Source organism: Chiloscyllium plagiosum, unplaced genomic scaffold, assembly GCF_037043375.1.
Source record: "Chiloscyllium plagiosum isolate Xiang-an unplaced genomic scaffold, Cpla_swu_hap1 HiC_scaffold_42, whole genome shotgun sequence".
Lineage (NCBI taxonomy): Eukaryota > Metazoa > Chordata > Chondrichthyes > Orectolobiformes > Hemiscylliidae > Chiloscyllium > Chiloscyllium plagiosum.
The window spans coordinates 16,564,610-16,584,984 of NW_028270180.1; the positions used below are offsets into that span (position 1 = coordinate 16,564,610).

A 20,375-nucleotide genomic window follows, 5' to 3' on the forward strand; every position below is an offset into this window, starting at 1 on the left:
TACTTTTTTGGAAGGGCAGAATTAGGGTAAATACTACAGATGTAAACTGTTGGGAGGTTGAGACAAGTAGACCTAATGGGTTAACTCTGCTAAATGTCCAAGAAATGGACTGGATGCCATTTTACTGAATCAATCAAGCAGAAATTTAGATATTGCCTAGCACCATTTTCCTTACAATTTTGACAATCTATTGTCCCACCAGAATTTCAATCAAGGAGGGTTGTATTTTTGAATTGTTCCACTGTTAAACTCAGTACACAATTATAATTTCTTGAGACAATATAAAGTTGTCATAGTTCAAAAGGACAATGGTACTGCTATCATTGGAGAGATAACTAGTGGTTTAACCTGGAGGGTCACTGCCTCAGATGAGGGGTGAGTTTGAGGAGGAAGTCAGTCATGGTCACTTCAGTTGGGGTCGGAGTTGAGGGTCAGTTAGCTGGATGGCTGGTTTGCAATGCAATTCAAGAGATGCCATTTGTTTCAGCTGGACCCCATATTTTCTGCTCGCTATGGTGACAGCTTTCTCGAAACCAAGATCCTCAGTTTTGCGTAAGTAGGAATTACTTTCATTCCTTTTTGAGTTAGGTTCTTGGAATCTGAATATAAATGACTTCATCAGTCTGGTGTCATGTCTGTTGACAGAAATGGGTTCAGCTGACTAAGTAGCACTCAAGTTTGATTTCAAATAAACCTGGTGTCATGAGTTTCAACTTGTCCACCCCAGTCCAAAACTGGCAGCCCCACATTATTGCTTCATCTGAACATTTTTTATTGAAAATAAATCATTTGGTTGTTAAATCATTTCTATCTTAAATACTGTCCTCTACATTAGACCCATCTATCTTGTTTATCTTGTAACGTGTATATATCCCAGTCAGACCACCTCCATTTAGATTGAAGGGATGTTGATTTACCGTGACTGCTCACTAGTACCAAGTGGTGTCTGAATTTGGACAGAACCAGGATTCTGGGTTCCATCCCATGCTGGCCTTAAAGTTGCAGTGGGGCTATTGCATGGTGATAACACTGTAAAAAGACAACCCCATGCCTCCACCTCCAATAACTACTAAAACCTGGAGATGTTAAAAATCTTACAACTTGGTGTTGAGTCAGCCAAAAAAATGGATAGCACAGAAACAGACTCTTCAGTCCAACCTCTCCATGCTGACCAGAGATCCCAACCCAATCTAGTCCCACCTGCCTATATCCCTCCCAATCCTTCCTATTCATATACCTGTCCAGATGCCTTTTAAAATGGTGCAGTTGTACCAGCCTTCCCTACTTCCTCTGGCAGCTCATTCTGTATATGTACCACCCTCCAGTGTGAAAAAAGTTGCACTGGAGATCTTGTATCCTTCACCTCACCCTATGCCTTCTAGATCTGCTTTGCTTTCTCAAAGCAACAATGGCTTCCTACCCCTGGGCTAAAGCAATACTAGTTTAAAATTTCAATTTGTGATCCTGAATGTGTTCAGATTTTAAAGCTGGTGCTGTCCTGGCTTCATTCTGTCCTTGCCTGGTGTTTATTGGCCACTATTGACAAGATGGTGTGAAGCCACCACCAGCTTATTACACTCTCAATGAGGGGAGGAACCTCCTTCAGGGTAGAAGGGAGGGTCCAAATAGAGGTGATTGAGTGGAAACTCATCACTAAGCTATAGGGGAAACTCTATTATCCAAAGGACATGGGCGGGGAGTATTGTTCAGTTAATAAATTGCCAGATAACTTAGCTAAGCATCAGAACCTTGCATTCTCGTTGGATAACTCTCGATACAGATAATCGAATGCTGGGTAATCAAGGTTTCTCGTAATGTTTTGGACTTGCTTACAGATATGAAACTTAACACTCTCAATTTATGTTAAATTGAAAAGTAATCTTAGTTCTGCCATTCTGCATAATGGGTTATTTGCCTATTCAATGTCTAACTGAATCAAAGGGTGAATTTCCCTGACCATGTTGTCAGCAATAAGTATACTGGCTTGAAGTTAATTTTGACAAGCTGAAAGACTTAAATGATGCCACTCCCAGTGATTTATTACAAACTTAGAAATGCCTCTGTCATGATGCACAGGAATGGGTCAGTTAAAGTGAAGAGTGAGTTGGTCTTCCAGAATGATGCCGTTCTACCAAGTAGTTCAGATGTTGTTCGAACAGTGCTTACACACGTGTACCGTAAAGATTTGGTTCCAACTGATTTGGAGATTGATACCAACTCTGTGGTTTGCAATGGTGAGTGCTTTTTAATTATGACTGAGATGCACTGTGCATATGTTGTAGCTGTCATATTGAACTCTTAGCATAATGGGTTAAACTCTTTTTCAGATGAAGAAAGTGGCCTTGCAGCCCACCATTACCTAGTGAGGAATGTTGAAGTTAAAATTTCAAGGCCTCTTGGATCTTTAAGTCATTTACTATGGGAATACAAAATTAGTGGGACTGTCATAAAATGGCAGTTTTGAAAACTTAGATCTAGGCCTGTCAATAGTATTATTAAATTGACTTTATCTGGAGCAAAGTAGATTGAAAGCCTGAAATATTCAACCTGCAGATGGTGAAATTTCCTGCCTGAATTAACCCTTTTGATAGTGAAGAGAACAGACTTGATGTATTTGCTGGAGCATTATTTTTCTGTTGAGAATTTAACCTTCCATTTTGAACAGATGCACAGCACAGAAAGGCCTTTTCAGTCCAACTCCATGCTGACCAGATATAGCCTCAATTTAATCTGGGCCCCATATCCCTCTAAACCCTTCCTATTCATATACCCATCCAGATGCCTTTTAAATGTTGTAATTGTACCAGCCTCCACTATTTCCTCTGGCAGCTCATTCCATACACTCTCTGCATGGAAAAATACCCCTTGGGTCCCTATTAAACCTTTCCCCTCTTGCCTTAAACCTATGCCCTCTAGTTTTGGACTCTGCTATCCTGGGGAAAAGACTGTCTGCTTACCCTATCTATATCCTTCAGACCTTAAACCTCTAAGGTCAACTCTCAGCCTCCAGGGAATACAGCCCCAGCCTATAACAAATCCTCCAACCCTGGCAACATCCCTGTAAATCTTTTCGGAACGCTTTCAAGTTTCACAACATCCTCCCTGTAGCAGGGAGACCAGAATAGTGTGGGGTCAGGCCACTTTTGGAATACTAATGTCTTGGACAACTGCAACATGACCTCTCAACTCCTCTACTCAATGCACTGACCAATAAAGGCAAGCATACCCAACACCACTGTCACTATCCTATCTACCTGACTCTACTTTCAAGGAGCTATGAACCTGCACTCCAAGGTCTTTGTTCAGCAACATGCCCCAGGACCTTACCGTTAAGTGTATAACTCCTGCTCTGATTTGCCTCTGCAAAATGCAGCACCTCACATTTATCTAAATTAAACTCCATCTGCCACTCAGCCTATTGGCCCACCTGATCAAGATCTCATTGTACTGAGGTAGACTTTTCTTGTCCACTGCACCTTTAATTTTGGTGTCATCTGCAAATACACTTGCCATACGACCTCATATTCACATTGAAATATAAATGCAGTTTGGCATATTTGTTGAGAGCAACTTATAGTAATTCTGCAGTTCATTTTCTCACTTCAAATCTTTCCGAGCCTTTGTGCTTTAAATCTTCCTACCCAACTCTTTTATGAACACATACCAATGCTCCACAAAATTAATTCCTTGCTCTTGTTGGATGTTTGAATGCAGTGCTTCACTGCAGACACTCTGTTGCATTGCTCTTCAACAGAAGCAACAACACTTTGGTGCTTGCCTTTAGATCAGTTACTCATCTACTTTGACGATGTAGGCTAATTTTATTACTTTAGTGTTGCAATATTCTGACCCCTTTGTGGAATCAATTCTCCATACTATTGACAACTGCTTCAAAGTTATTCTGAGAAACACTTTACAATATTTTTTCAGGTTATAGTGTGGCAAACCTGGTGCCTGAGAAAATGACAATTGAATTCACAGCTTTGAGCACGGGGTTTGGTCCATGGTCAGATGACTCAGCATTTTATCCGGAACTGCTTGAACATCTGAAGAGCTTGGTATGTATTTTACCAAATCCTAACAAATCTAATCTGGTCTTTGTTCAGCAACCCCAAGGTCTTTGTTCAGCAACACCCCCAGGACCTTGCCATTAAGTGTCTCAGTCCTGCCCTGATTTGCCCTACCAATATACAGCTTATTTTTATTTAGATTAAACTCCATCTGCACAAGGTCCCATTGTATTGAGGTAACCTTCACTGTCTGTCACATCACCAAAATAACTAAGCAATGTTTTTAATGACTTTCCATTGTGGATTAGTCTCCTAGTTTACACTGTTCAGTTCTAATGTAACTGAAAAGGTTTATTGGGTCACTAAAGGGAATGTGGAGAGTGTATCCATAGTTGACACAACTCCGCTTAAATAAGGATTGGATTCTTTCCCTAAACAATGTTAGGTATGAGGGGCTTTTGTGGCCATTAATCACTTTGGCATTAGTTAAACTGATTGCAGCTTTATCCAGTTGAATTGAGATTCTCCTTTTTTTTTTCCATGAATTAGATTTTAATGTCTTTGAGTTGTTTAGTGAATGGTTCAATAGCAATCAGTGATTCCATACCCATTTATACCTTCCCCTGAAGTACTTGTTTGTGATAACATGCAAAGAATCTATTTGAACCTGACAACATGGTATCTGTTGGGTATATAAAAGGCTAAATGTTACCACCATTGAAGTATGCTCAGTTTTCATTAAAGCCATTTTAAAGAAGACAGTGTGCCTTTTTTTCTTGTTGAATTAAAATCTTAAAGACATTGTGAATACTTGGTAGAAATTCCTTCCTGTAGTCTCTTTCAATCAAATTTGTCTTTGAAGGTTGTGGAAACCCTAGAGGAAAAGTATCTGGTCCAGGAGTTCGATATTACAAGGGCCATGTGAGTATGTTTGCAACTGAGCAGAATGAATTTTGTCCAAGGTATGCAGCCAAGGTTTAGATACTTTTTTTTTTGTTGAAAAATCTTTAAAGTAGTGATGAGATGTGAGTTAAATGGAAGCTAGCTCCAAAGAGCACACCTCTTGGCATATGTGGTTCTCAATTGTCTTGTAAATTTTATTTTAGCTTTTTTTTTCGTAAACTGATAATTTCCCTTCAGAATGAAGATGTCAAACATCACTCTTCAGGAAATGCCTGCTTCTGAGATGGAATAGTCATTCTTACAGCACAGAAACAGACCCTTCTGTCCAGCTAGTCCAAGCTGAACATAATCCCCAACTAAGCTAGTCCCACCTGCCTGCTCCTGGTCCATATCCCTCCAAATCTCTACCATTTTTATGCCCACTGACCCATTTGATCAAGATTGCTATGTAATCTAAGACGACAACTATTTCTATGCCACAAATTTTGGTGTCTTCTGCAAACTTACGAACCAGGCCTCCTCTTCTCATCCAATAATTTTATGTAAATAACAGTCAAAAGTGGACCCAGAATCAATCCCTGTGGAATACTGACTGCAGCCCTCCATCACTGTCTCCTGCCTTTAAGCCAATTCTGTATCCAATTGGCAACTCTCCCTGAATCCCAGTGACCTAACTTTGTTTTTCTCCGCAACCACCTGATGGAGCAGTGTGCTGAAAGCTAGTGCTTCCAAATAAACCCATTGTGCTATAACCTGGTGTTATGATTTTTAACTTTGTACCCCTCCAGTCCAACACTGGCACCTCCAAATAGTTGCTAATTAGGCTACCATGTAGATCCTTGTCTAGGGCCTTCCTAAAAGACAATGTCTACTGCTCTGTCATCAATCTCTTTAGTAATTCCCTCCAACTCAAGCTTGAGACACTATTTCCTTGCACTGTCTATATTTTTTTTGCCTCCATAAATCCTATTTTTGTGTAATCACTTCGAACAATTTACCCACAACTGAAGTTAGACTCTCTGGTCAGTAGTTCCCTGGTTTCTCTTTAGTCTTTTTCTTAAACCAAGTACAACATTAGCTGCCCTCCAGTCACCACCTCCCCTATAGTTATAGATGCAAATATTTCTGCAAAGGGTTTCATAATTTCCTCCCTTATTTCCCACCACCTGGGATAAATTGGATCAGGTCCTGGAGATTTATCAAACTTTATAATCTCTCAAACCTCCCAAACAGCCTCTTCTGTAATGTGAGCTGGTTTTAAAACATCAAATTATTTCTTTTCTTTCTCCAGAGTAAAAACTGACACAGGATTCACTTAATATCTCTCCAATCTCCTGGGTTTCAATGCCAGAAGATGACCCTGATCTTTAAGAGGCCTTACCATTTTTCTAGTTGCCCTTTGGAAAATCTTTGGCAGATAAGGTTAAGGATAATCCAATGCCATCTCACCCTCTACTTTCCTGATTTTCATTCTTGAGAATAGCCCATACTTTTCATTGATTGAGATTCAATTGAACTAAGTTGTCTATAATCTAAGATAAGTTTCTTTTATTCTTGACTAGAACCTTTTTATTTTTTCATCCATTATTCCTTAATTTTCCCAAACTTGCCCTTCATTCCTAATAGGAACATTAATGCCTCTGAACTCTCGATCCGATGAACAGTCTACTCCGATCAACCTTTGTCACTTACCATGAAAAGTTGCCTTTCTCCAATTAAGAACTTTTTTTAATGGGAGTTAATCACTTTTTCTACAAACAATTTTGAAACGAATAGAAGTAGGTTTGCCCAATCAAAGTGTTCCCCCACTTTTCTTTCAGTCACCTGGCCTGCCTTATTGCATAAAAGGTCAGTAAATCAATTGTATCAAAAATATTAAACTTGGTCAGGGACTTCAGATAAACTACATGCAGGTTGACCCTTGAATTTAATTTTTAATTAAATGTTGCTCTGGCATCCATTTAAGGTCAGATTTTATGGCATTGTAGAATTCCTACAGTGTGGAAGCAGACTGGTCTTTGACCCAACAAGTCCACACAACCCTCTGTGAGCCATCCATTCCTACCCTTTTTTAATCTACTTTTTTTTGGCCTGATTAATGCACCTAACCTAAACATCCCTGAATATTAGGGGCAATTTAGCATAGCCAATTCACCTAACTGCATATCTTTGGACTGTGGGAGGAAATAGGAGCAGCTGGAGAATGTGCCAACTCCACAGTCACCCAAGGCTAGAATCAAACCTGGTGATGTGGGGCAGCAGTGCTAACCACTGAGCTGCTGTGCTGCCCTTGTTAAAGTAGCTAGTACTTCATGAAAACTAAAAATTGATGTAATGTGGCTAGTATTTTTTGTTCAGCTATGCTGGCCTTCAACCTAGAAGCAGTCAATGCAAAAGAAAAATGGAACTTATTTATGAAGGTTGAACCAAGGCATTTACACCTGAATCATCAAAGATCAATGTAATTTCCTTGGATAATGAGACACTTGTGTGGTTTAGCAACCCTTGACCTGGAAACAGTATAAGCAGGAAGCTGCCACATTTGGTCAGATGAAGAATAACCAGCAGACAGCTGGAGCGTGAAGATGTTCACTCCAAGTTCAGGTGCAGTGAGTAAGAGTACAAATTAAGCAGTGTTCCAAAAAATTGGTGAAATATGGACTCCAAACCTCTTAACAGCATTGAGTGAACTAAAAGGGCATGAAACTGGAAATGTAGTGCTAAAAAGCTCAGGCATGTGAAAAGCTGAGAATTTGTTTTTGCATCTCTGATAAGATTACATGTGATTTTGGTGGGGTGTGGGTAGTCAAATTTTGGGACCCCAAACAACCCCACTACTGTGGCTGACCACTTCAGCTCTCCTTTTTTCTCTCCTTCTCCCCCACTGCCCCCCCAGATGTACAAGTCCTGGGCCCCCCATCACCACCAAATCCAAGCCACCAGACTCCATCCTGGGATGGCAGACTGGCATGTGAAGAGACTGGACTGGTTAGAACTATATTCATTTGAGTTTAGAAAAATGAGGACAGGTCTCCAAAGCAACAAGATTATAACAGGACTACACAGGGTAAATTCAGGAAAATGTTCCTAATGACCAGAGTCTAGAACCAAGTGTTGTAGGCTATTTAGGACTGATAAATCTCTTCCACCAGGATGTGGTGAACCTGTGGAATTGCTGCCAAAACAAAGTTTTCAAGGAGTCAGATATTGTATCGCTTAAGGGATCAAAGGGTATGAGGAGAAAGTAAGAATTGGCACTGATTCTCCACTGTTTGCCAACTGGCACAGCAGCTCAAAAGGAGGGATGGCCTACTCTTACTCCCATTTTTGTTTTCTCCCCCACCCCCAACAGAAATTAACATTGAGTAGATTTGTAGTTGACTGTTTTTTCCCCTCTAGTGATTCCAATTCTACAAAATATTTAAACATGTCCTTTTTGCGTTTGTTAACTGCACAACTGAAACCTTTTGACACTAACAACAAAGGACAGATCATCTTTGAATCTAAAGCCAAACAATGAAAATACAAATGAAATGTCTCCATTGAAGAATAATCAGTCATTTGACCTATATGCACTTGTGAATTAAAATTGTCTATAGTGGGAGTTTTCAGGCTTTACAAATCAGGCTCTGAGAAGTGAGCTTTTCTAGTTTTGAGGAGCCTGAAGATATCATTGGTTTCATCTGCCTTTTCCTAGATTAGTGATCATATTTTGACATCCTGTTGCCATAACTACCATAAATATGTCCTGCCTCTGTCTTGTGCTCTAAAAAAGCATGAATGCGATAAACATTCTGGACAAATTTTAGCCAGTGATTCATCGGGCATTAATGACCTGTTCCATCAATGGTTACCAAGTTTTGTAATGACTACAAATGATCTATTGATCACGCAACCAAATGGCCAATATTCCAGTGGTAGAGCATTAATCACTCAAATTGTTGGGTGAAAACCTAGTGTGCAAAAACTTGGCATAACATTAGTCCATTAACATGTTCTGTTCTGTCTGCATGCTTCTGTTTAGAAGGTCAGACTGATCACCAAATGCCAACTTGGTTTGGTTTGTACCAGCTTGAGGCTAGCTTGTTTCCAAATGCATTGTGGAGTAAACTTTATTCCAATCATGTTCATGGTGTTCAAGTTGTAGCAATAGTCTAATGTAGAAGGAGCTGTCATAATTAATTGACCCTCAAAATTTAGGTCTGTCATAACTCCTTTATAACAAATGAGTGCTCAGTTCAAGCAAATTGGTCCTTGGTTTGGAGAACTGGCAAACCTCTTGGATACTGAAATTTGGCTGCTTGTATTTATTTGCAGACGTATCCAAGGAGATGTGAACATTCTCGGAACAGCGCTGCTGATCACTTCTGTACACATTGAGGCTTTGCAATTGCTAACCAGCCTTATTAATGATTCTGTGGATCTCAGGTCTCTGAAAGTAAATGGTAAGTTTCATGATTTTAACAAATTTGAGACCTCACTAGGTTGCATGTGATTGTGATTGCAAAGCACCTGACTGAAACAAATAAAGCCAGATTTCAATCTGGAATGTGACTTGTCCAGTAATAACACCAGCTGTGATCATATCTTCCCCATTGTCATCTTCCACATTCTTTCCAGCCTATCATTATTTGTGAATTTTTAGCATCCCTTTCACTCCTCATCTAATAGTTTTAAAAAGTTGAGGCCATAGTGAAGTTTGAGAACCCAAATGTAAAAAGCTAGTTTTACTGGCTTATCAGTGATGAGTATTGGAACTCTAGGGTTAAAGATCCCCTATTGGAGTGACTCACTGTTTTAATTGTGTCCTTTGATAGGCTGAGACTGGAAATCACAGCAGGTGTCTGGCTACTTCTGAACTGCCAAAATCATCTGGAGCCATACATGTGTTGCTCCCAGTACTGGCCAAAGATGTTTCCCTGAATAAGATTCAGCCCTAGTTAAAATCTTATTAACAACCTCTTCCTTTTAACACACTTCCTTACCTATTAACAAGGGTATGTGAAGACCAATGAGAACAGTACTAAGGCCTATTATCTACCTCATTTCCTAGTAACATTGTGAATAATACAGTAACAAGCTCCTGCAGACAATTTGATGTCACCAGAAAGTAGCAATCACTGGTCACTAAGATTGCTTTTGTTAGAATAGGTATTTCTCAATCAGTCATGTGGTGGTAAGAACTTTGTATTAGTCACACCCAAACAAGATGTAAAATATACTGCTTGCATGTAACATTCAGAGATTCACTTGAGGGGTGTCACCACAGAAGGCTACAAGACTCTTTTTGGTGTCACCAGAATCTCTTGCTGGCTGTTCTGTAAAGTGTCCACCTTTGGAACTGAAACTTCTCATCTGGAGTTGAGTGAACACTAGCACCGATTCCTGTGGGACTGTACTCTTCACATCCTGCTTGTTAAAGGCACTTGAGACCCTAAGAGGGAGGAACAGAATTAAGCTGTTAAGTCCATTATCTGTTCCACCATGCAACCCCATGGTGAGTCTGTTTTTCAACCCTGTGCTCCAGCCTTTCCCCTGTAACCCTTGGTCCTCTTACCAACAGAATCCACCTCTGACTTAGACACTCAATGACTTTGCCACCAGCCTTCTGTGACAATGACTTCCACAGATTCTCAACACTCCAGCTGAAGAAATTCCTTCATCTGTTTTAAGTGTCCCTTAACAGAGGCTGTGCCCTCAGTTCCTGTTGTTCCCCTGGATGTACATACTGTCTTGATTGCCAGCCTTATCTGCACCCATGCTGCTACATTATCTCCCATATGATTTGGAGGAGTCTGTTGGACTGGAGTGGACAAGAGTAAAAATCTCAATACCAAGTTTAGTCCAACAGGGTTTATTTGGAGATAATAGCTTTAAGTGCTGTTTGAGGGGTGAGATTTCCAGTCCAATGGAACCTTTTCAAGAATTTTGGAAATTTGCCACATTTTTAACCTCCTAAACAACTTGTTTTAAGACCATAGAATGCAGTCCAACTGCTTCAAGCGACTTTAGCTTGGAGTGAATGAGTGGTGTAAAGTTCAAATTGGAATTACAAGTAAATTTCCCACTTCAGCTGGAACAAAATGGGAAGAGATGAGGTAAAAATATAGCTGGGAGTCTCACGTGCTAGCATGGGGCCACAAAGTCTGTTGAGTCTTGTAGAAGGAAGGAGTCTTTTTAGGATGCCTAGTCACATAATGTGGGTCAATGTGAACAGACATACAATGCCACATGAATAAAAGCAGTATGTGAATTAAATGACAGATTGCAGAACTAGAGTGCAGCAGAATCTGGGAATGCTGTGGAATAGTTTGAATTTGGATGTAGCAAGTGATTAGAAGGTGAATGGAAAGTTGCAGGAAGAATAGAACACTAGCTTTTATTCAGCTGTGCAGGCTAATGTGAGACCTCTGGATTGTATGTGTTTTTGGTCGCTTTTCAAAAGAAGCATTGTTTTTAGAGATTTCCCCTTTTTTAATTCTTTCTGGGTTGAAGGGCTATACCATGAAGATGGATAGACAGGCCTGGACTATTATTTTGAGACTAAACTTGGTTATTACAAATGAGGGAAAGAAAATGCTTTTACAATTTTAATATTTATGGGATGTGAATGTCACTAACTAGGTCAGCACTTTATTGCCCAACCCTATTTGTCCAGAGTCTACAATATTACTGGTACTGAAGTCATGGCAAAGATGGCAGAATCCTTTCCCTAAAGGACATTAGTGAACCAGAGTTGGTTTGTTTTATGACTATTGATGGTTACATTACCATTACATGGCTATCGGATTAACTTAGTGATTAATTGAGATGAAGGGCTTATGCCCAAATGTCAACTTGCTCTTGCTCCTCTGCTGCCTGACTTGTGCTTTTCCAACACCACATTCTCAACTCCAATCTTAAGCATTTGCAGTCCTCACTGTTTTAACTTTAATGGTTAGTGCTGCTGCCTTAATGACGGGGACCAGAGTTTGATGCTAGACATGGGCAGCTGTGTGGAAGCTTACACATTGTGTGGATTTCCTCTGTTCAGAGATGTGCAGGTTAGATGGATAAACCATGCTAAGTTGCCCATAGTCTCCAGGGATGTGTAAGCAAGGTTGGCTTCCTGTGGTATGTGCAGGGTTAAAGAACCAATAGATAGTCTAGATGCCTGCTTTTCAGAAGGTCAGTGTGGACTCAATGAGCTTAAATGTCTGCTTCCCCATTGAGTGATTCTGATTTAGTGGAGTATTTTAAAGATGACAGTTGAAACCTCACCATCTGCTATGGTGGGGCTTGAACCCCATTTCTTGAATATTGGGCTCAAGCTCTGCATTACTATTCCAGTGAAATTATCACTGCCTCTATCACTGATTTTAAAATGTTCTTTCCAACTTTATTGACCGGCTTTATTGGTGTTGGCACCAGTTGAAAGCTGGGATGCAATTGAAAACCATGCACTATGGGCTACTTGTACTAGAGACCTCATTCTTGTCTAAAGTTTAGTAACTTGTCCAACTAAATTGCAAACAGCATGAGGGTTAGCTGCTCTTTCTTTAAATGGATGTCACTGGCTCAACTTTCTTTCTGAGCACTTGAGTCACCAATCAAACATATACAATGAACATGCAGCAGTTGACTCACTACTTTGTAAAAGGGTAGTTGACCTTCAGCCATAATCTCCCCTGCAGACTTATAGGGGAATGGTTCTTGGGGCAAATTGACTTAAAACTGATGACCTGTAGAACAGCTTTGCTTGTGGTTTCAGATGTGATTGGACTGTTTTTGTTTGTGACCTTGTGTGTATTTGATTAACTCGTGTCAGTGACCAATGTTGTGGCTCTCACCTGCAGAAAAAAGACTTGTATGTGGAAATTAAATTGACCAGATAATGTGGTGCAGATGTTTTTTATTGGCTATAATTCATATCCTTTTTACATGCCAAATACTCCCAATATCTCTTAAAACTTGGAAATACCTATTGATATCTAAGTGGAAAGGTAACTTTACTAGTGCACTTGGATGCTGCTGTAATCTCTCATCTTACTCATAGGGTCTGGTGTTAATGTTGGAGTCCTTCCAATTTCCTTTCTGATCACCAACCGGAAATACAATTCTACTCTCAGAGATTCACGATCTGCGTATTTTTGCAGCCTTGGCAAAGCTGTGACCCGAGCAGTAAGTTCCTTTTTAGCACCGTGTTTCCTTTTTTTTTTTCTGGTGTTTTTTGAAGTTGTAATGTCTAGGGCAATGCTTCCCTTTTATCCTGCCACATGTGCTGTGACTGATGCAAAGGTACCTGTTCTGCTTTTGCTAACTTCTTGATCTGATTTTTATCTGTATTTATTAAAGGAGAATACATCAATGTAGCTGGAGAACTGCTTGCATTGTATAATTTATGTAGCTTTTTAATACTTTGATCTTGCTGACTGGGCTATGCAATATATTCAGGAAAATGCTGAACTTTAAGTTTTTTTTTGCTCCATTTTAGTCTAGAAAAATGTGCAGAACTCTTCTCGTGCATCCCTGAAGCACTTCAGTTAGATTCTAAAATTAGGGTGCAATCATTTTGTAAATAAAGTTGGAAGCTGGCATCTTGTGTACAATGCTTTTTTTGTGTAGTTCTGAACAATGGCTTGGGTGGGATCTTGCAACATGTAGTATTGAGCTTGATAACCATACATCTGACTTGTCTAAGGACTTTTTCACACGCTGCTGCTAGTATTAAAGGTAAGCCAGCGTGTGGTTTGGGTAATACTTGGTTTTAGTATGTAAGGATCTGTAAATGGAGGAGGAGAATCTGGGAATCGGTTTACTGGATGCCTAAGGAAAGTGTACAGTATTTTGCTATCTTCAGCATAGTGGGAGACTAGCTTGCTTTCTGTGTAGATTGTTCCTGACACCACCTTGACAGAATACACTGTCTTGTTAAATGCTTGTACACAGGGGTTGGCTGCTGGGTTATGTGGCTTCTCTCTACCACATGTTACCTCAGGCAATGGGTTGCTGTGAAATTCTGGTCCATTTAAACATCAACAGGAGATGGCCAAGTTTGGGTGTGGTTAACTTTTGCACTAATTTTATCAACTGATTGATCTCTAAGATCAAACCCTCCAATTAGAACAGTACAGCACAGAACAGGCCCTTCAGCTCACTGTTGTGCTGACCATTGATCCATAATTCTCACTTTCCAGCATTTTCTGCAAAATTCATTGCACTTTACCATTTCTGTATTCAGTTGCACTTTCTTTAGTCCCATTTCCCCAAAGATTTAATTTCTTCCTAAAGTAGTCTGACCATCACAAACTGTTCTGCTTTCTGTATTGAACCTACATATTTAATTGGTTGTGCTATCATTCTAGTGATCCATTCTGTCCAAGACCCTCATAGGCGGATGGCTAGGGTGGTGGACTAAGTCTGGAGTTACAATGGAATAACAGCAAACTTGGTACAAAGGGCCCTGACTCCACTACCCACCTTACTCAATGTGCAGTTAAGTCTTGTTAAGTAAACCTAGTTAAATTTTTAACACAGAAGCATAGCAGAAGTAGGCCATTTGACCTCTACTGTTCAGCCATTCATTGTGATCCTGGTTGATTTTCCAGCTCAATACTTTTAATCCTGTCTTCCCCCACACATCCTTGTTCCCTTAGCTGCGACAGCTATATCTGCCTACTTAAACCCCAGTGTTTTGGTCTTGACCACTTACCATTTCCACAGGCTCACTACTGTGAAGAAACTTCTTTTTTTTAATCTAAGTTCCAAAAGTTTTACCCTTTAGCCTTCACCCCAATTATGGATTCTTGCTCTCCTGTGCATTCTCTTTCCCTCCTTTCTCCCCTGCCCCCACCACACTCCAAAAAAAGTACATTTCCTGCATGTATTGTCTAGTGTTGGTGAAATCTGAAAGATAAAATTAACTCCTCCTCCCTCCCTCCCTCCCTCCCTCCCCCCCCCCCCCCCCCCCCCCCAAACAACTCTGTAAAACTCCAGTGAATACAATCCTAACTGACAATCTCTCCATGTCAGTTTTACCATCCCAGGAATCCTATTTGGTTAAACCTTCACTGCACTCTCTCTGCAACAATTGTCCTCTAAGGACACATGTACAATATTCCAGGTGAGGCATCACAAATGCCTTGTATAATTGCAACAAGACATCCTTGTTTCTGTACAGAAACTTGTGATAAGTGTGCAGATGTGATTGGCTGTAATGCAATTGACTAATAGTGGATGCTGTTTGGGTAGCATGAGGCTGCACAGAAAAACTGTTGCATGATGCCAAAATACCTGTACTTGAAGCTTCTAGCTATGAAGGCCAACATGCAGTTTACCTTTATGGTAGCATAATATCACTGCACAATAATCACCAGGCTAATCTTGAGTATGAATTCAAATTGCACCATAGTGTTTTGTGAAATCTGGAATTTGAGTTGGTCTATTAAGTCAATTCTGGTTTTAAAAAGACATCTCTTGGGAAGGAAATCTGTCATCCCTACCTGTCAGTGATGCCAACATCTCATTCGAAGTTCTTTCTGGAATCCCTACAGTTTGAAAACAGGCCCTTCGGCCCAACAATCCACACCAACTGAGTAACCTACCCAAACCTATTCCCTTGCCCTGTTACTCTACACTTACCCCTGACTCATGCACCCAACCAACACACCCCTTAGCTTACACATTTTTTTAGTTGGGCAGGTTTTGAGTAGCTTAGAACCCCTCCGTTATTTCCTCTAGTAAGGTGTAGGTTACTTTAGCTGTCGATTTTAGTCATTCAGATGTCACATGGGGTGGAGCCTGGACATCAGATTCTAATGGATACTGTCCATTAAAACCAACATTAATATCTTTGTTTGCCTACAAACAATTGGCAGTAGTTATACAATTTCTACTTGTGTAGACTCTATGGGCTGAGTGGCCTTCAGCCCCATAACCATTCTATGATCCTTATCTATTGAATGATTTTCTTTTTAGTTACAGATGATCTTGCAGCCAAAATATGGCCACTTTGTGCAAGCTGTGATCAAACAATTTGGGTAAGTGAAATTTCCTTACCAAGCGATTTGTGTAATTGCTCAGTATTTCGTTTGTGGCTTAATCTTAAATTGTGCAATAACAAATAGCTCTTCCTGTGTTTTTTATCTTTTTCCTGTGGAGTTTAAACTGCAGGTCTCTGGCCAGCAGTTATGTCTGATCTTGAAATGGGGAAAGAATATTTTCTAATTATAGTTACACTGCAGATGTGGGTGTTGCTACCTGGGCCAGCACTTATTATCATCCACTTGCCTCTTTTGAAGGTAATTGTAGGCTGTCTCATCTAACTGATGTCAGTACCCCCACAATGCCATTAGGAAGGTTTTGATACAGGAATTAAAAGTTTGCTGTGTTTCTGCTAAATAGAACACTAAATTCAGGTGCAAGGCAAAAGTTTATACAATCACGGTGCTTAGAAAGGGAGAATAGCCAAGGTCTTCCCCAGTATTGTGCAGTCCAATCCAAAACTAGACTGCATAGGTTTCAGGTGAGTGGGGAAGGATTTAAAAGGACCTGAGGGTCAACATTTAAGTGCCAGGTGATTCATGTGTATGGAATGAGCTGCCAGAAGAAGTGGTGGAGGCTGGTACAATTACAACACTTTAAGAGGCATCTGGATGAGTATACAATGGGAAGGGTTTACAGGGATATGGGGCTAGATTAACTCAGGATATCTCTTTTAGCATGGAAGAGTTGGACTGATGGGTCTATTTCCATGTTTTACTGCTGGCTTGAATAGAAGTGAAGAAAGCTGTCCCAGTGAGTGATTTTGATTTTTAATTATACAGATCACTGTACAAATCAAGTCTCCATCATTGAGTGGTCAGGAGTTTGAAGCAATCAGTCCTTGTTTTTTGACACTTATGCTTATCTAATCTGTCCATTAAAGAAATTCTTGCACTCCACCTTCCCTCGTGTCCTGTTTAATGACTGTCACACTCTAGAAATTGTCTTCTAAACTGAGATTTGTACTTTTGATTTCAAACTAGTGGCATGAGTGATCTTGTGAAGAGATGGATCCATACTTTAAGCCTGTGTGCAGTTCCTGGATTGTTAATAAAAGAGCTTAAAACTGTAGAGTAGAGACATTCTGCATTAGCTTACCAGAATGTAGGATGAGCAAGGTGTTCTATTTTTAGTTCAATGTTTTTGGTTCAGTTTGATGGAGAGTTGTCTGAAGTCAAGTGTAACTTGTTGTCCCTTCTAGAAGTTGCTCAAAGCAGTTAAGGGAATGCTAATTATATGCAGAAATCTTCCAGACCAGGAATGTCTGTTTACAATGCTATTAAAAGTTGTAAGTCTTTAAGCATGCAAGAGAAGTTTTCAAAGCTCAGGATGGGAACTTAGCAGTTAAATTTAACTTCTATTAGATGGAATAGAAACATCTTTGTAATTTGATTTCACTGAAGTGGTGTTGCTACAGTAGTTAAGACTTTGTAAGGTATGTGAAATGTTAACTTGTATACAGTGCTTTTCTTTGATGATCTGCCTCCATTTTATCATTGAAACCAAATGTGTGCCAGTCTTTCACATGAAAATACATGTTAGATTAAATTGAATTTATCATGTCTATTTCAAAATGTGACTACTTCTGTAGTAGCTTCCACTACATAACACTTGTTAGTGGTCTTTTTGATCCCTGTGTGCAGCTTGTTTAGTCAGCTTTATAACAGCTTGTTCTAATATCAACTTTTCTTTTTTTTTTGCTCTACTCAATGCCCCCATCTCAAACCGAAGGAGAGGATCTGTGTTTGTAACAAGTGATCTAGTATTTTTCAACAACCCGCCTTCCAGTCATGAAGTTTTGGATTTGTTCTTCAGTTCTGTTAATTCCAGGAGTGTTTTGGCAGGGACTGACTTTGCAGTTGATCCTTACTCGTTCTTTGTTGGAGGTAAGGTAAGCTAAAAAGCTACCTGAATACAGACTAATGTTTTTAATTCCTAGGTTCAGAAACTTGAATTGGAGGAATGGATTGCCATGATGGCTAGGTTTTTATTTGGTTTCAATTCTGTTTATAATATTTAACTAATCAGTAGTGATGTGAATGTCTTCCCCAATTAAGACTTTTATTATTCCTCATTTCCTCCCAGGAACCTCCAACCTATCTGAAATGCAAAAATTGCTAGTGAAACACCGGCAGTCATGATTTGGAGATGCTGCTGTTGGACTGGGGTGTACAAAGTTTAAAAACACCTGATGAAGGAGCAGCACGCAAAGCTGGTGCTTCTGAATAAACCTGTTGGACTATAACCTGGTGTTGTGATTTTAAGCTTGATACTAGGAGCATCTGTGGAGAGAGCTTGTTTTGACTCTGACTCCTCTTCAGAATGTAGTGAAGTAATTAAGCAGATACCCTCTGTACAGCTCACATTAGTAAACTTGACCAGGTCAGTGGCTAACTTTTGACTTTTTCACCTTCCAGAGTATATAAGGTGTGTTTGAATAAGGCATTGATTCTGGAAAGGGTTGAAGTTGCATTCAGTTCCATCTAACTGATGCCCATCTTAGGCATTGAAGGGGCAGACTGGTCCCTTTGCTGGATTCTGGTCTTGTAATTGTATTTAATTCATCAATGTAACTTGTGTAGTAAAACAATCTTGTCTAGGACAAATTTTGCCTTTAGTTGACTCTCGTGGTTTATTCTACCACTGCTTTGGTTAGCCCTTTGATTCAGCAATTTGGTCAGTTGTATTACTGCAATAGTTGAAAGGATTGGTGACATTACCCCAACCACACATTGCCAGCCATGTGTATCACAACACAAACAGCATTGCTTGTGAGTACATTGAAAGAAATTATGGTAACCTTGGTTTTGTATTGGTTTAAAGTCTATATAAATTTTTTCCTGCCACTTTCTTGGGGGGGGAAGAGAGGTAGCAACCAGCAAAATTGCACCTTTATTTATCTCCACTCCAAATTATATTTTGGATGCAGGTAACAGAGCACTTAAGACTTATAGCTTCTGTAGGCAAATGTTCCAGATACAAAGGAAACTTTCTGCAAAACAAACTTTCCAATCCATTCTCTCTGGATTTTGGTCCTTAAAATCTTAACCCCTCATCAAGAGCACAGACCTGACGGACCCCATAGTGATCGTTGCCTCAGTGTGACCACAGACATTCGCTGTGACCCAACCAAATTTTGTGCCACACACCCCCAAGAAGCCCTGTGGTGAAGCTTTAATCTTCAGCTTTGATCTGTATAGGATGACCTACAGGCAGCTGAAGTTGTCCAGTAGCTGGGGATCGTACATGTCACTGTATGAACAAACTTTTGCCTCTGAGCAATTTTGAATTCAAAACAAATTTGAATAAATGCCTACCACTCCTCCATTTTGATTTGACAAATGTACTGGGGCAGCTGCTTGTCAAACTGAATTTGGTCCTTTCTCCTGAAGGCACAGATTTCTTGCTGGTTGTGTAGATACTAGTCATACCCCCCCCATTGTCTATTTTAATAACTAAAGCAAGCAAAGACCATTCAATAAAAGATTGAGGTTCAATCAATGCTAAAGCTTCCCCCCCCCCCCCCCGCCCATATTATTAATTCTAAAAAATCTTTTCTCTCTCCAGTATGTTCAGTGCCTTCTCTATCACTGAAAACTAAGCAAGATAATTCCACACATTTAGTCATCCTCTGAAATGTTTCCGCATCTCCATTCTGAATGGTCTACCCTGCCCTGTATCCATAATTCTAGGCTATCCAATCAAGAAAATGTCCTTCCTGCATGCCACATTTCCAGTCCTGTTTTGTTTAAATCTGATTTTTCTCCCAACCCTATCTTTTCAGAATTTTGGTTCTACTGGGTCTGTCTACTAATGTCTCATCACAGGACAATCCTGACATCCATGGTATGAGCCTTGTGATCCTCCATTCCACTCCCTCTGTGGCAACCCCCTCCTCATGTAAGGAGACCAAATCTCCATGCAATACTTCTGGTCTCTCCAACACCCTCGCCCTACTTCTGAACTCCAATGTTCTTGCAATGAAGGTCAATGTGCACTCTACCTTCCTTGCTGCTTGCTTCCCCTAGCCTGTCTACCTTCATTGATCAGTCTGTTAGGTGCAACCTTAATTTAGGAAGGTAAGTAATGGGCTTCATTGCAAGTGAATTTGAAAGCACAGCAGTAGTAAATGTCACTAGTGGCAGCTGGAAACTACAATCTGAATGCTATTTTTCATCTACATAGAGGAATCTTATGCAGTGGTAATGCCCCATCTTTGGGCCAGGAGATTCAATCCTATCTGTTCTGTAACAGCATCTGTGTTGAGAAGCCTCTATTTGAGTAGTGTTTGTGGACCTATCTGACTATGGGGTCAAATGGTCTACACTTTCCTCCTCATAAGGAATTTGAGTACTAGTTACCTGAGAAATTGGCTTCTTTTTTCCTTGCATACTTAAATTCAATATGTTGGCTTAAACTGAAGCATTGGCTAAACCAAGC

At 40.1% G+C, this 20,375-nt stretch overlaps 1 protein-coding gene across 1 annotated transcript in view; it reads left to right on the forward strand.

Moving 5' to 3' along the window:
- The first annotated feature begins 3,937 nt into the window (after positions 1–3,937).
- LOC148137561 (uncharacterized) overlaps positions 3,938–20,375 on the forward strand; it is a 34,067-nt gene continuing 17,629 nt past the window's right edge. Inside the window, exons 1-6 of the mRNA XM_087981957.1 lie at positions 3,938–4,058; positions 4,873–4,931; positions 9,231–9,358; positions 12,949–13,073; positions 15,870–15,931; positions 17,667–17,821. Coding sequence (XP_087838083.1) covers positions 3,963–4,058; positions 4,873–4,931; positions 9,231–9,358; positions 12,949–13,073; positions 15,870–15,931; positions 17,667–17,821 — 625 coding nt within the window. The 5' untranslated portion in view covers positions 3,938–3,962. The remainder of the gene's footprint in view (positions 4,059–4,872; positions 4,932–9,230; positions 9,359–12,948; positions 13,074–15,869; positions 15,932–17,666; positions 17,822–20,375) is intronic.